General features: G+C 44.8%; 1 protein-coding gene across 4 annotated transcripts in view; it reads left to right on the top strand.

Annotated features, from left to right (window-relative positions):
* Nucleotides 1-13,606, top strand: part of Ap1b1 (adaptor related protein complex 1 beta 1 subunit) — a 60,760-nt gene that overhangs the window by 29,137 nt on the left and 18,017 nt on the right. For all 4 annotated transcript variants that reach the window (XM_004628045.2, XM_004628047.2, XM_004628044.2 and 1 more), the window contains exons 4-11: nucleotides 3,692-3,827; nucleotides 4,636-4,881; nucleotides 6,116-6,306; nucleotides 7,220-7,441; nucleotides 10,137-10,257; nucleotides 10,780-10,875; nucleotides 11,844-11,959; nucleotides 12,296-12,461. In XM_004628045.2, the coding sequence (XP_004628102.1) occupies nucleotides 3,692-3,827; nucleotides 4,636-4,881; nucleotides 6,116-6,306; nucleotides 7,220-7,441; nucleotides 10,137-10,257; nucleotides 10,780-10,875; nucleotides 11,844-11,959; nucleotides 12,296-12,461 (1,294 nt within the window). The remainder of the gene's footprint in view (nucleotides 1-3,691; nucleotides 3,828-4,635; nucleotides 4,882-6,115; nucleotides 6,307-7,219; nucleotides 7,442-10,136; nucleotides 10,258-10,779; nucleotides 10,876-11,843; nucleotides 11,960-12,295; nucleotides 12,462-13,606) is intronic.

Here is a 13,606-nt window from a genome sequence, read left to right as displayed (position 1 = left end):
GTGTGTGTGTGTGTGTGTCCAGCTCAGCCCACCAGGGGGCGGGCTGGCTGGCATGTGGTGCTGGGGGATTGAACCGCGGTTCCTGTGCTTTGCTAAGCTTGTTCTAAGTAGGTGCTTTAGACCACTGAGTCATCTCACCAGCTCCAGCAATGATGTTTTTAACTGCCAAAGAAACAAAATAAAGAGGAAAATGACTGCCTCACAGTCATTGGTTAATGGCACGTCAGTGAGTAGGCCCAGTCTTTCTGTATTCCAAATCCAAGCTGCTTTATCCAGGCCTTGCCCAGCTCCATGTCTCAGAAGCCTGGTGCTGATATGGGACAGCTCCCTGTCCAGGTCCTGTGTCACAATCTGCTGCAGACTTCCTCATAGATTGCCAAACCTGTTGCTACCTTTGGCAAGGCTCTCCTGCGAATAATTCACGAGAAGCAGTTATACAGAGACCTACTGATGACACAGCACCAAAGTATCAGGCATTTAGAAGACTGGGCCTCCTCCCAAGTCTGATTCCTTCCAGAACAAAGCTGCTCTCCCTCAGCTGGAACACTGCTTCACAAAGGAAACATCTTTGTTTTTCTGCCTCAAAAGACCTTGCTTTGCTAATGTGATGGGCCTCAGAGAACAAGTCAGGCTCTCTCCTCCTCTGCTCCTGGCTGTTCCTGGTGTGTCATCATCAGTGTGATCCATCCATTTCGGCTACAGCTGGACTCCGGCTTCTTAGGGCTCAGGAAATTCCCTTGGACCTCTTAAGTCTCTGTGTTGCCATATCCTTGCCGGTAAAAGTGTGAATTGAGAAGGAAGCCAGGCCCAGTGGCTCATACCTGTAATCCCAATAGTTGGGAGGCTGAGGCAGTAGAATCACAGATTGGGGCAATGTAATGAGACCCTGTCTCAAAATTAGAATAAATAAAAAAGGCTAGAGATAGAGCCCAGTGAGAAGGGCCTAGGTTCAGTTTCCAATAAGGGAAGGGGAGTGTTGAGAGGGGAGGTGATGGTTCCAGAAACAGAAAATCTCTAGCCATACTTTGGGGAGGGTGGTGAGGCTCAAACTCAGGACCTTGTGCTTGCCAGGCAGGTGCTAAGCTGCCGAGCTGTCTGTCTCCCCAGCCATATTTTATGTCTCAGGAAAGGCTAGAGGCTAGGGAGATGGCTCAGTGGAATAAGCACTTCCCTGGCAAGCGCAAGGGCCGGAGATCAATCCCCAGTTCCGCAAAAAAAAAAAAAAAAAAAGGCTATGTGCAAGGTGTGCTGACACATGCCTGTAATACCAGCACTGAGGAGGCTGACAGGAAGGTTGCAGGTTCTAGCCCACCATTGGCAATTTAACAAGACCCTGTCTGAAAGCCATAAAAAGGACTGGGGATGTAACTTAGTTTGAAGACCAGTCAGTGAGAACAACTCACTGACTGACTGACTGATGAACTGATCATGCCTCCAGGACCATTGAGTATACCGTGTTGGAAGAGGTCCCACCCAGTGTAATAATATATAGGGGTCAGGAACATGGGTTTTGAGTTAGACCTGGCTCTTCAGGAACATTTTCATTTTTAAACTTTAGTATTACCTGTGAAATGGGTATACTCTCCTGGCTTCTTGGGAATGTTAAATGAGGTAAAGTATGCCAAGTTCTTAGCACTATGCTTGGCAAATAGCGTATGCTCTATACATACTTTGCTGGTTCCTAGTGTATGCCACAACTAGCCCTTATGGTAAAAGCAGCGTGGCTCATCTTTTCTTCCTTGTGACCCTCCAGAATCTCTCATATCAAGAGCCAGATACCTTAAGTATGCCATCTTTATCACAAGAGTCCTGTGACATGAGTTTATCTTTTTTTCTTTAATGTATTTTTTTAATTTTCAATTTTATTTTTAAAAGTAAAATCAACTCTTTGGTCTCAGCAGCACAAGCGAGATGACGAAGGAACGTCATCCTTTAGAAAGCGTCATAATAAGACGCACACGTTGTGCCACCGCTGTGGCTCTAAGGCCTACCACCTTCAGAATTCGACTTGTGTGGCTGGGGAGATAGTTCAGTAGAATAAGCACTTGCCTGGCAAGCGCAAGGGCCTGAGTTCAATACCCAGTTCTGCCAAAAAAAAAAAGAAGTTGACTTGTGGCAAATGTGGCTATCCCGCCAAGCGCAAGAGAAAGTATAACTGGAGTGCAAAGGCTAAAAGGCGAAATACCACCGGAACCGGTCAAATGAGACACCTAAAAATTGTATATCACAGATCCAGGCATGACTTCTGTGAAGGAACAACACCTAAACCCAAGAGAGCAGTAGTTGCAGCATCCAGTTCATCTTGAGAATTGCAGCAATCACTCAAAATAAATGCTTTGATTTTAAAAGATTAAAAAAAAAAGTAAAATCAAAAGCAAGAACAGGGGTCGGGGAGATGGCTCAGTAGAATAAACACTTGCCTGGCAAGTGCAAAGGCCTGAGTTCAATCTCCAGTTTTGCCAAAAAAAAAAAAAAAAAAGAAACAAGGACAAAAATGGTACTATACAATAATATATACGTTACAGATTTTCAAAACAAGTATAGCTGATAAACAGTGGTAGATATATTATCTATTTTTATCGTCAAATCTGTTGCTCAAATTAATATAGTTATGTAAGATTGGAGATATTGAAGAAACCTTAAATTTTTGTTCTAGTCTTTTTTTTACCTTTAAAAAATTTTTTTTAAGGTTTCATGTGCTTTATTCTTGTTTTGTTTTGTTTCTCTTTTTATTTTATTTATTTATTCATTTCAAATCAAATTGGTAGAACAGTTTCAATAATTAACACATTGCATACATTCTTACTAAAGTTTTTGTTGTCTTGTTTTTTTTTTGAGGAACCGGGGATTGAACTCAGGTACTTCTGCTTGCCCCGGAAGCACTTATTCCACTGAGCCATCTCCCCAGCCCCTAAAAATTTTATTTTAAAGAGGATATATGAATAATTTTTTAATGTATTTTATTACAAAGTCTACAGCTTCTTAACTACACAGATCAGACTTGTAGTGATCCTCCTGTTTTCAGCCTCCCAAGTGCTGGGATTACAGGTGTGCACCACCACACCCAGTCTAGTTTATCTTTTTTTCTAATACTAAGAATCAGCTCTAGACCTCATAGATATTTACCACTGATCTCTAGCCCCATCCCTAAAATGAGTTTCTTTTTGCATATAGTGGATATTTCTTGCAAATGAAGAAACAAACTCAGGCTGAAAGAAGTTTCCCAGCATCATACAACTAGCACGAGACAAAGCTAGGTTTGACAGATTCCAGAGTTCGTGTTTGAACACCATGAAAAGAACAACAAATTACCCTGTAGACCAGATGTGGTGATACTTGCCTGTAATCCCTGCATTGTGGGAAGCTGAAAAAGGAAGGCCACAGACTTGAACCCAGTTGGTCAACTTAGCAAAGCCCTGTCTCAAAAAAATTTTAAAGGGTTGGGGATGTGCCTCAGTATGAAAACCCTGGGCTTAATGCCAAGTATTTTAAAAAAGTCCTCTTACATTTTGTTCTGTCTTAATGTTTATAGTAACTGCATAGCTAATACCTTTCTTTTACCAGGATATCCTGTTAATCTTTCTGCTTCCTTCCTGTTCACTATTCCCTTGCCCCTAAAATTTTAGCTGCTTAAAAATCTTCCTCTTTCTGTCTTTAGCCTATTCCTGCTGATACCATCTTGCCCTTTCAGTGCCCTCTTCCCTGATGTGGTGAACTGCATGCAGACAGACAACCTGGAGCTGAAGAAGCTGGTATACCTGTACTTGATGAACTATGCCAAGAGTCAGCCTGACATGGCCATTATGGCTGTCAACACCTTTGTGAAGGTCAGTAGGAGGCCCATAGCAGCCTCTTGGTACTGCTCAGCCCATCAGGGCTTAGAGCAGCAGGGGAAGGGATATTCACTGCTTCACATTCTTTAGGGTTTTTTGAGATGGCGCTCTGTGGCTCTAGGTGGAAACAGACTCATTTCCTGACAGGCTGTCTCTGCCTTACAGGCTAAGTCTGTCTTCCTCCAGCAGATGGCTCCCTCTCTCTCCAGAAATTCACCTCAAGGCTCAGCCTCACTAATTCTCTGTGAGGCTGTACCAGGCCTGCTGGCCTCTCATGCCCTGGAAGGGCACAGGGATTGCTTTACATCCTTTGGCAGAGCAGGATTCAGCAACATCTGAGAACTTCCGTGTTCTCCTTCTGGATTGCTCCGTTCTACATTTCTGTCCTCCAGATGAGAAGCAAAGCAGGGACCTGAACCTTAGTTTACTAGCCCCATTGATGCTCCCATACTAGAAAATGAGTGTTTCTATCAAAGGAGAATGATTGAGGGTTGTGGTCTTGGTTGGTGTGGTTTGAATCACAGCTCTGCTCTGTGACTTTGGGTGAGCTTCCTGAAATCCTTAGCTTTTGGGGCCAGTATTATAAGTCTACTTTGAGGGTCAGAGATGATGTTCAGAGCCACTCACATGGTGTCTGACAAATTCTGTGTCTGTTACATGGCATTTACCTTGATGGAGATCCTAGTAGCATCCTGTTGGTACTGCTTAGCCCATAAGGGCTTAGAGCTGCAGGCAAGGAAGAATAAAAAACCCTGATGACTCATCTCACCCTTGTCCCTGTCAAATGACTGCTTCTCCTCAGGACTGTGAGGATCCCAACCCCCTCATCCGGGCCCTGGCTGTGCGGACCATGGGTTGCATCCGAGTTGACAAGATCACAGAATACCTGTGCGAGCCACTTCGGAAGTGCTTGAAGGATGAGGACCCATATGTGCGCAAGACAGCGGCTGTGTGTGTAGCCAAACTCCATGACATCAATGCCCAGTTAGTGGAAGATCAGGGCTTCCTGGACACCCTTAAAGATCTTATCTCCGATTCCAACCCTATGGTATGCCACTGCTACTCAGTGACACTTCACTATCTCGAGTTACTTAGGGAGACCTTGGTTTGGACCTATGCCAGCAGTTCTCAGTTTGTAGTACTCAGATGCTTGCTACATGGACTGGTTGTTCTTGTGCCTTGTGGTGGTTCAGATACCATGCTTGTGATAAGCTAGACTTAGACTCCCTTCTCTGCACCCTCACTAGCTAGTTGCATAACTTAGGGCAAGCTGCCTAACCTTCCAGGCCTCTTTTTCTTCAGTGAGATGGACCTCACTGCCTCTAGTTAGCAGGAGTGCTGGGAAGGCTGTACTGGCCTGGCTTACAGTAAGTGTGCAATCAATACTCGTGCCCTTCTTCTACTTCTGGTCACTGACATTGTCACCGTCTCCTCACCAACACTGCCTGTAAGCTCTCAACATATGGTTTTCCCCTTTCTTCACGTCTTTGTAGGATTGTAGAGAGTCACCTTGGAGCAGGGAGATGGCTCAGTGGAATAAGTGCTTCCCTGGCAAGCGCAAGGACCTGAGTTCAATCCCTGGTTCCACCAAAAAAAAAAAAAAAAAAAAAAGCAGAAGGAAAGTCACCTTTAAAATAACATAGTATGACTGGGTGGGAACTCCAGTCTCCTCCCCCAGGGTGATAACAGCAGTTTGAAGGGTGGTTTGGCAGGGCCTATTTACAATGAAGTGTAAACTCAAACACCTGGCCTTAGTTGTCCCCATCACTGAGTGGACACTACAGTTTCTGTCACTGGAACATTGCAGACCACATGTGTGCACTACTGCTATAGTAGAAGTGGGTGAAAGGCCATAGTGTCCCATGGTCAGTCCCTCTGTATCCCAAGCTGCATCCACTCCCAGCCTCCTTCAGGAGGGGATATACACAAATCTAGGTCTGAAAAGCTCAGTTGACAACCACTGAGTGAACTGGTAGATGGGGGCTGTTGGGTTAGGTAGCTGAAATGCTTTCTACTACTAGCACTTAGAACTGAACCTTTCATGGTTTTGGTTTTTGTTGTGTTTTGTTTTGTGTTTATACCTCAGGTGCCCTTATTATAGATCTAATTTATACAGGAGTTTGGAGGGTGAGTGCTTAGGGTAGGCCTTGAGGCTCCGGACCCTGCCAAGAGAGTCATATTCTTTTTAGGATATCCCAGCTCTGACCTACCAAAGTCATTACCCTCTCTCTCTGGGCTGAGAAGCATCACCTTCAGCCTCTTCCTTCCATCCTCCCAACCAGGTGGTAGCAAATGCAGTGGCTGCCCTCTCAGAGATTGCTGAATCTCACCCTAGCAGCAACCTACTTGACCTGAACCCACAGTCTATCAACAAGCTGCTGACAGCCCTGAATGAGTGCACCGAGTGGGGCCAGATCTTCATCCTGGACTGCCTGGCTAACTATACACCCAAGGATGACCGTGAGGCCCAAAGGTGAGCAGTCCTTCCATTGTTTGCCAGTCCAGCGAGACCCATTTCTCTGGAAGCTCCCAACCATGAACTTGGCCTCAGGCCCAAGTAGGCCACTTCCTAGGGGATTGCCCTGCGTACCATCCTCAAGCACACTTGGAGGGAGCCAGCCCACTTCCCATCTCTCCAGAGTCAGGGATCAGCAGTGTGGCTTCAGACAGTCAGGTAGCTTCCTCTGTGGTGCAAACGGAGCCTGACCTGAGAGCTGGCAAAACCCTTGTCATGTAGCCAAGTCAGGAAATGGCTAGCAAGAAAGCCATCGCTTAACTGAATTCTGAGTATCTGCTAAATGTTTTCTGCACACCAGATACTGTTTAAAGCAACTCTGTGAAGGACGTTGTACCATTGTCCACCATCTTTTCTACAAATGAGGAAACTGTGAATTAATAAGTGGAAGGAGTTGTACAGGTTGCCCAGTTGGGCCTCACCTGGCTCTGGGGCGGGCATGGCAGGCCCGGGGATCAGCCCCCGGCCCCAGTACCTGCTTGTAGGTGCTTTAATCTGCTGAGCTATTTGGCTGGACCATCAGCCCTTTTATTTTTTATAATAACTCAAACATTCAGTCTTGTTCCCTTAGTCTCCCAAAATGCCAGGATTACAGGTGTGCATCACCATGCTGTTTATTGTGGTGATTCTTTACATGTGTTTTACTTATGTTCCTAGCAACCTTTGAAGCAGCTGTCATAATCTTGGCTTTATGGAGGAGAAAACTGAAGCTCAGACTGACTGACCTAAGCCTGCTTGGGGTCAGTTAGAAGGAAGCAATCTTAGGATCTAGATCTTCCTTGTACAGTAGACACATTACTTAATAACTAAAAATAGGACATTTTTCCTTTTGTGTCTCTTCTTTTTGCCTGCTTGGAACCCTGGACCCTAGCATCTGTGAACGGGTCACACCGAGGCTTTCCCATGCCAACTCTGCTGTGGTGCTCTCTGCTGTGAAGGTGCTGATGAAGTTCATGGAGATGCTGTCCAAGGACCTGGACTACTATGGCACATTGCTGAAGAAGCTGGCTCCACCCCTGGTCACACTGCTGTCAGCTGAGCCAGAGCTGCAGTATGTGGCCCTGCGTAACATTAATCTCATCGTGCAGAAAAGGTATGAAGGCTGACACACGCATGTACCATAGTGCATACCCCTGGGAAATACTTAAGGGAAACTGACCAGTTCCTAATAAGGAAGACTAAAGAATAATTAGCTAGGCGTAGTGAGCATGCTGGTAATCCCAGCACTTGGGATGCTAAAGCAGGAAAATCACCATGAGTTTGAGGCCACCCTGAACCACATAGTGAAAAATCTGTCTCAAAAAAAAAATGGATTTTGTGTGTGTGTACACACACATTTTTCCTGGAGACAGAATTTCTAGCTTTAGTCAGGCTCCCTAAGGTTGGAAGATAAGGAGATGATGAGAAACTTTTGACCTTTGCACCAGTGTTTAGGCCTGGGAGGTGTACAGCAGAGTCAGCCGAATGCTGTGTAGCCTTTTTTCCTCTTTCTCTTGAGGGTGACTGCTGAAAGTCACTGCTTCCAAGAGAAATGTCTGGGGGGCAGGGCTTACAATACATGAAGCAGCCCTGGGTCTGAGAGTTCTCTGAAATGGTCTCCCTTCTCTGTGGTGGCTCTGAGTGAGAGAACCCAACAGCTCCATGGCAGGATTAGCCTCTTGAGTTCTATTGCCAGCCTTTTTTGTCAAGTGGCTCACTCAGTGACCAGGAGTTGGCAATAGCAACTAACTATTTCACATTCACAAGTTGCAGCAGGCCTTGTTGCTGGGAGCAGGGCAACACAGAGAAGGGCCACTTTAATTCATTCCCTATTGGAAAGTGATACACCCTCCTTCTACCATTGGTCTGGCTCTTAATACACATTTAGTCTCAGAGATATTGATGGAACTGGAACATTTATGAAGATTTAGGAGGTATAAAATTCATAAGCGGGCCGGGGAGATGGCTCAGTAGGATAAACGCTTGACTGGCAAACGCAAGGATCTGAGTTCAATCCCCGGTTCCGCAAAAAAAAAAAAAAAAATTCATAAGCAATGCAGTTAAGGTATGAATGTTGTGGTGTAGGTCTCTACATACCACTGACCTTGTGCCACTAGGTTTAATAAGGTATAGGACCTTACAGATCTAGATTAGTGTGAAAGGCTCTCTGTGCTATATTTATCATGGTAAATCCTTTAAGAAGTTGTCTGTGTCATCCAGGCATGACCCACCAAGCCCTGACACATGACTGGGCAATTTTTGTCAAGTTCTGATTGTAGAGATCATCTTCCTGTTGTTCTACATAGGGTCCTTGTCCCCCCTCCACCCCTGGCATACCAGAGGTTGTTGCTCTCTTGGCCAGGACCTCCCCCACTGCAGCCTGTGCAACAGCACTGAGTACCAGGGCTCCTGCACACTCTGCCTCATATTGTCCCTTCTTTACCCTCTGTCTTTATTTTTTTTTTCCTAATGATAGGAAAAAAAGTGTGATATTTTTGAGTTGTCATTTTGTTTTTATGCTTCTGGTTTTTGTTCTAAAAAGGCATAAAAGTAGGAATTTGAGTGGTGAATGTTCCCTTACTCCTGGCTTAGTTAGCATGTGACCTCTCTGAGGTTTCCTTGTTTAAGAAAAATGCCATGGGAAATGCCAGTTGGGGTCAGAAGGGCACTGCATTTGATGGAGCAGTGGTGCACATGAATATACTGGGCTGGTGACAACTCCTGCCTAGTAAGTGACACCTTTTAGACAGGCATCCATCATGCCAGTGCCTCAAATCTGTCACAACCGCCCTGTTAGGTATCTGTGTCAGGATCCCCTGCACTGAGCCCATGTTCACAGATTCACTACTAGCTCTTATGAACTCAGCACATAGTTATACTTCTACCTAAGATTTGTAAGAATAACCTAGGACACACAACTGAATCATAATAGAGAAGGACACAGATAGAGTGTGGAAGAGCCCATGGGAGACATTCTTTTTTTTTTTTTTTTTTTTTTTCAACAAATAATACACTGCATATATTCTTCTTAGTGGTTAATTGCTGTACAAGATGCGGACTTGTGATCCTATTTACAAACACCATTAGAACAAATCATTCTATTCATTAACAGAATGTAACTATATATCTATCCCAACCACTTTGAACACACATGGGAGACATTCTCATGGCTCCTCCCTCACTTGGTGGGGAGCAGGGGTCACATAGAGCATATCTTGTCCCTAGAAATGAATTAGGAAGTGTATAGAGCATTTCTGTCCAGGGGAGTCTAATTGACACTCAGCATCCAAAGTTTTCATTTCCTTCAAATTTCAGACTCAGAGAAGGAAAGGCATTGAGCATAAACCATATTGTTTGTATAAATAATCTGGGCACCCTGAACAACCTTTACCACTTGCAACAACGTGAACGTCTGAGTTCCCACATGTCAGACCTCTCTGGATTAGCAGACTCAGGTCTGCCAGTTGTAACACTTTCCTGTAGGTCATTCCTATTTCTTGAGTGAGAAACAAAGGCCTGAGGTCATAGGCTGGGGTTAGAGCCCTTACCTGGTACCTGCTGCCCTCAACTGTGAACTATTTCTTTCCCTTCCTGAGATATGCTCAGATAGGCAGTACCCAGGAGGCTCAGGCTTGTTAGGGGCCCTCTGCTCAGAAGCATGAGACTGTGGTAGTGTTTCTGTTTCCCTATATGTCAGGCTCTACCTCAGACCCCAGAAAGGTCTCAAAAGATGTTGTGACAGGGTTTTCTCATGTAGCTTATTATGCCTTGCATTTTTTTCTACCCGGGGAATCCTACTTTACCATCAGGCCTGAGATCCTGAAGCACGAGATGAAGGTGTTCTTTGTAAAGTACAATGATCCCATCTATGTGAAGCTGGAAAAGCTAGACATCATGATCCGCCTGGCTTCCCAGGCCAACATTGCCCAGGTGAGCAGTGTGGTGGTCTCATCCACAACCTTAGTTTTGGCTAGTTCCATCTCCCACTGGCTGTATTCTCTGGGTCAGCTTGTCATTTTATTATAAGTATTTCATCCAGTGGAGATGTTCAGCATGGGGCATGTAGCTTAGTAAGCATATAAAAACCCTGTAATTTTTGTTACTAAAGAATATTCTCCCTATTATTACCTAAACTCTATCCATTAAAAAGTGGTAGTTAAGGCTGGAGATAATAGCTGGTGATAGAGTAACTGTTTAATATGTATGAAGTCCTAGGTTCAATCCCCAGCACCACAAAAAAGAAAAGTGGAAGCCTAAAACAACGGTTGTGCAGCCCTGCCAGCTTGTCATTCCCTATCTTCCTTTGGAGGCATTTGACCTGTCTTTCCTTCCCCTCAGCCTTCCACATCGAGTCTCATAATTCTCCAGATCTTCACATTCCCACTATCCAGAAGTGTTTCCAGAGGCTGCCCCACTCAGATACCTCTATCCATTTTCTTTTTTGGGTCATAGGTGTTGGCAGAGCTGAAAGAGTATGCGACAGAAGTGGACGTGGATTTTGTGAGAAAAGCTGTGCGTGCCATTGGCCGCTGTGCCATCAAGGTGGAGGTGAGGAGGCTCTGGGATTCTGTCTGCAGCCAGAGAAGGGGAGAAAGGCTCAAAACAGGAAAACACCTGATTCTGTCTACCAGGTGTTTGTAGTCCAGAAAGGCTTCAGAGTCACCACCAGAGCCCTCATAGTGCCCCTTTTGCAGGTTCAGTTGGGCTCCATTTCACTGTGTTTCCTTTCGGCCTTCAAAACGCTGTGGATAAAATTAGCCTTCTCCAGCATTAACCAAGATAGTGGGGCAGCCACCAGCTGGTGAAGGCCCTATGGACTTAGCTTTACTCCAGAGAGCTCTAGGGTAGGGGCTCTGCCTGTTGGATGCTTTGGCAAGGATCCTGGTTCAGCTACACACAAGACTTTCTCTGGGATCCCCAGGCTGCTCCAGACCTTGTGCCTGGCATTTCATCCTCCTGTCCTCTGCTTGGAGAGATTTTTTAACTATTAAAGCAGACTCCCCTTAAATGGGCCCATTGCTGACTAGTTTTTTGGGGTGGTTGATCCCCTTGAGGCATTTTCCCCTTAATGTTTATGATGGCATCCTGAGAGTTCTCCTTCACTGGGCCATTAGCACAATGTGGGAATAAAGGCAAAAGAACTGTCCCAGGCAGAGATTTTGTGAGTGTTTTGGTCATAAGAGCCTATTTTTGAAACACATAAGCAGTGTCAGATGAGGAGTCCCTACCCTCAAGGCTTGGCCTACCGGAGCTGTGAAGACCTCTTTGCTCTCAGGAGTGCTGCCTCTGGTTTCTCTGTAGCCTGGATGTCCCTGCTATTCTGGGGCCATCATTTGGCACTTGCTATTCTCCCATCCCCACCCCACCCGCATTATCAGGGGAGGATGTTTTATTCTGCTGTGATGAAGGGGTAACAAAGGAATGACTTAGGCTCTTGACCCAGGCATGGTCATCAACAGCTGTATTGGAAATGAGGTAAAGGACCTTACCCACACACTCTTCCTCTTCCCACACAGCAATCTGCAGAGCGCTGTGTGAGCACACTGCTCGATCTCATCCAGACCAAGGTCAACTATGTGGTCCAGGAAGCCATTGTGGTCATTAAGGACATTTTCCGCAAGTACCCCAACAAGTAGGTGCTCACCATTCACAGTGAGAGGGCAATGTGGCTTGAGGACAAAGTATTAAAGTGGGGAAGAGAAAGGGGAGCCTTTTCCCTCCCCTTCTTTTTTTCCCTGCCACAGGCAGCATTCATAGCCAAATCCTTTTTTTTTTTTTTTTTTTCTTCTCTTCCCTGAACTGGTCCTTCTCTGCTCCCCAGGTCAGTATAAGAACTGACATGTAGCAGATAAACCTCTAATCCCAGAGCCTCACCATTTCTCAGGGTCTTTCAGGGCAGTTGCCTGTTTGTCTTGTTCCTTGTGGGTCTTCTGCAGTATTCATGTGCCTTCACGTCCTATTCTTCCAGGTATGAGAGCGTGATTGCCACACTGTGTGAGAACCTCGATTCCCTGGATGAACCTGAGGCCCGGGCTGCCATGATCTGGATTGTGGGAGAGTATGCTGAGCGGATTGACAATGCGGATGAACTGCTGGAGAGCTTCCTTGAGGGCTTCCATGATGAAAGCACCCAGGTAAGCCTTCATGCAGGCATTTGGGCATGACTGGCATTTTGACCTACTGTGACCCCTCCTTCCCTGAATCCCTCCCTCCTCCTACCAGTGATGTATTACTGGTGTGTCCCTCATGGAGAGAAAAAAACATTTTCTCAAGCTTTCACAGAGAGCAAATTGGTAAAGCAATGGCCGTGACTCATCCACATGTCAGACACTGACAAAAGGATGTACAAAAGGCAGTACAGGGCTACAGGATAAATCCTGAGAGTACTTGGCTGACCTTATCAGATACAAAAGTTACATTTCTTGGTATATAGGTCTTGCTATATCTTGGTCTTAACCATCCAGCAGAAAAGTATAAAAACGAGGTATATAAAGTAAATCCATATTAATACGATGAGCTGTAAAAGGCTCAAGTCAATAACTTCTGAGGATAATCCACTAATATTATAGACTGCTAGACAGTGTTAGATTGTTTGGTTGAATTCAAACACCTACAGTATTTAGATGGCAATAGAATATTCACCTCTGACAGGATAAAAATTAAAATTAAAATTAAAAAAGATACAAAGGAAAGATCATTTTATATTTATATATACAAAATAGGATAAATTTACAGTTACTTTCGCTTAACTCAATGAGAAGAAAGAGGTATACTAACAGTGTTTGGACAGAATATCCTGTCTGCTTCTTGTACTATGGATAACCACTAAGAAGATAACAATGTATAGTGTATTGACTATCAAAACTGTTCTATTAATCAGCTGTGAAACTGTCTCATTCATATTTATTTCTCAATTAAAAAAAAATATATATATATATATAAAGGAACATACTGTGTGGCCCTTTTCCTTTTCCCAGGGTAGTGCCTCAGGGAACATGGGAAACAGTCTTAAATAATCTTTTTTTTTTTTTTTTGCGGAACCGGGGATTGAACTCAGCCCCTTGAGCTTGCCAGGCAAGCTCTTATTCTACTGAGCCATCTCCCTGGCCCCTTAAACAGTCTTGGCAGTATTCAAGAAAGGTTTCTGGTTTTGTTTCAGTTTTATATTTATCTTTGGATAGGTAATATATTGATTTGGTTCAAATTGAAAAAGGTAAGCCAAGTGTGGTGATACATGCCTATAATTCCAGTACTTGGGAGGCTAACGTGGGAAGATTGA

The sequence above is a fragment of the Octodon degus genome, unplaced genomic scaffold (assembly GCF_000260255.1).
Source record: "Octodon degus isolate 3935 unplaced genomic scaffold, OctDeg1.0 scaffold00021, whole genome shotgun sequence".
In the NCBI taxonomy this organism is placed as follows: Eukaryota; Metazoa; Chordata; class Mammalia; order Rodentia; family Octodontidae; genus Octodon; species Octodon degus.
Note: the sequence above shows the minus strand (reverse complement) of the source record. Positions and strands in the feature narration are given on the sequence as shown.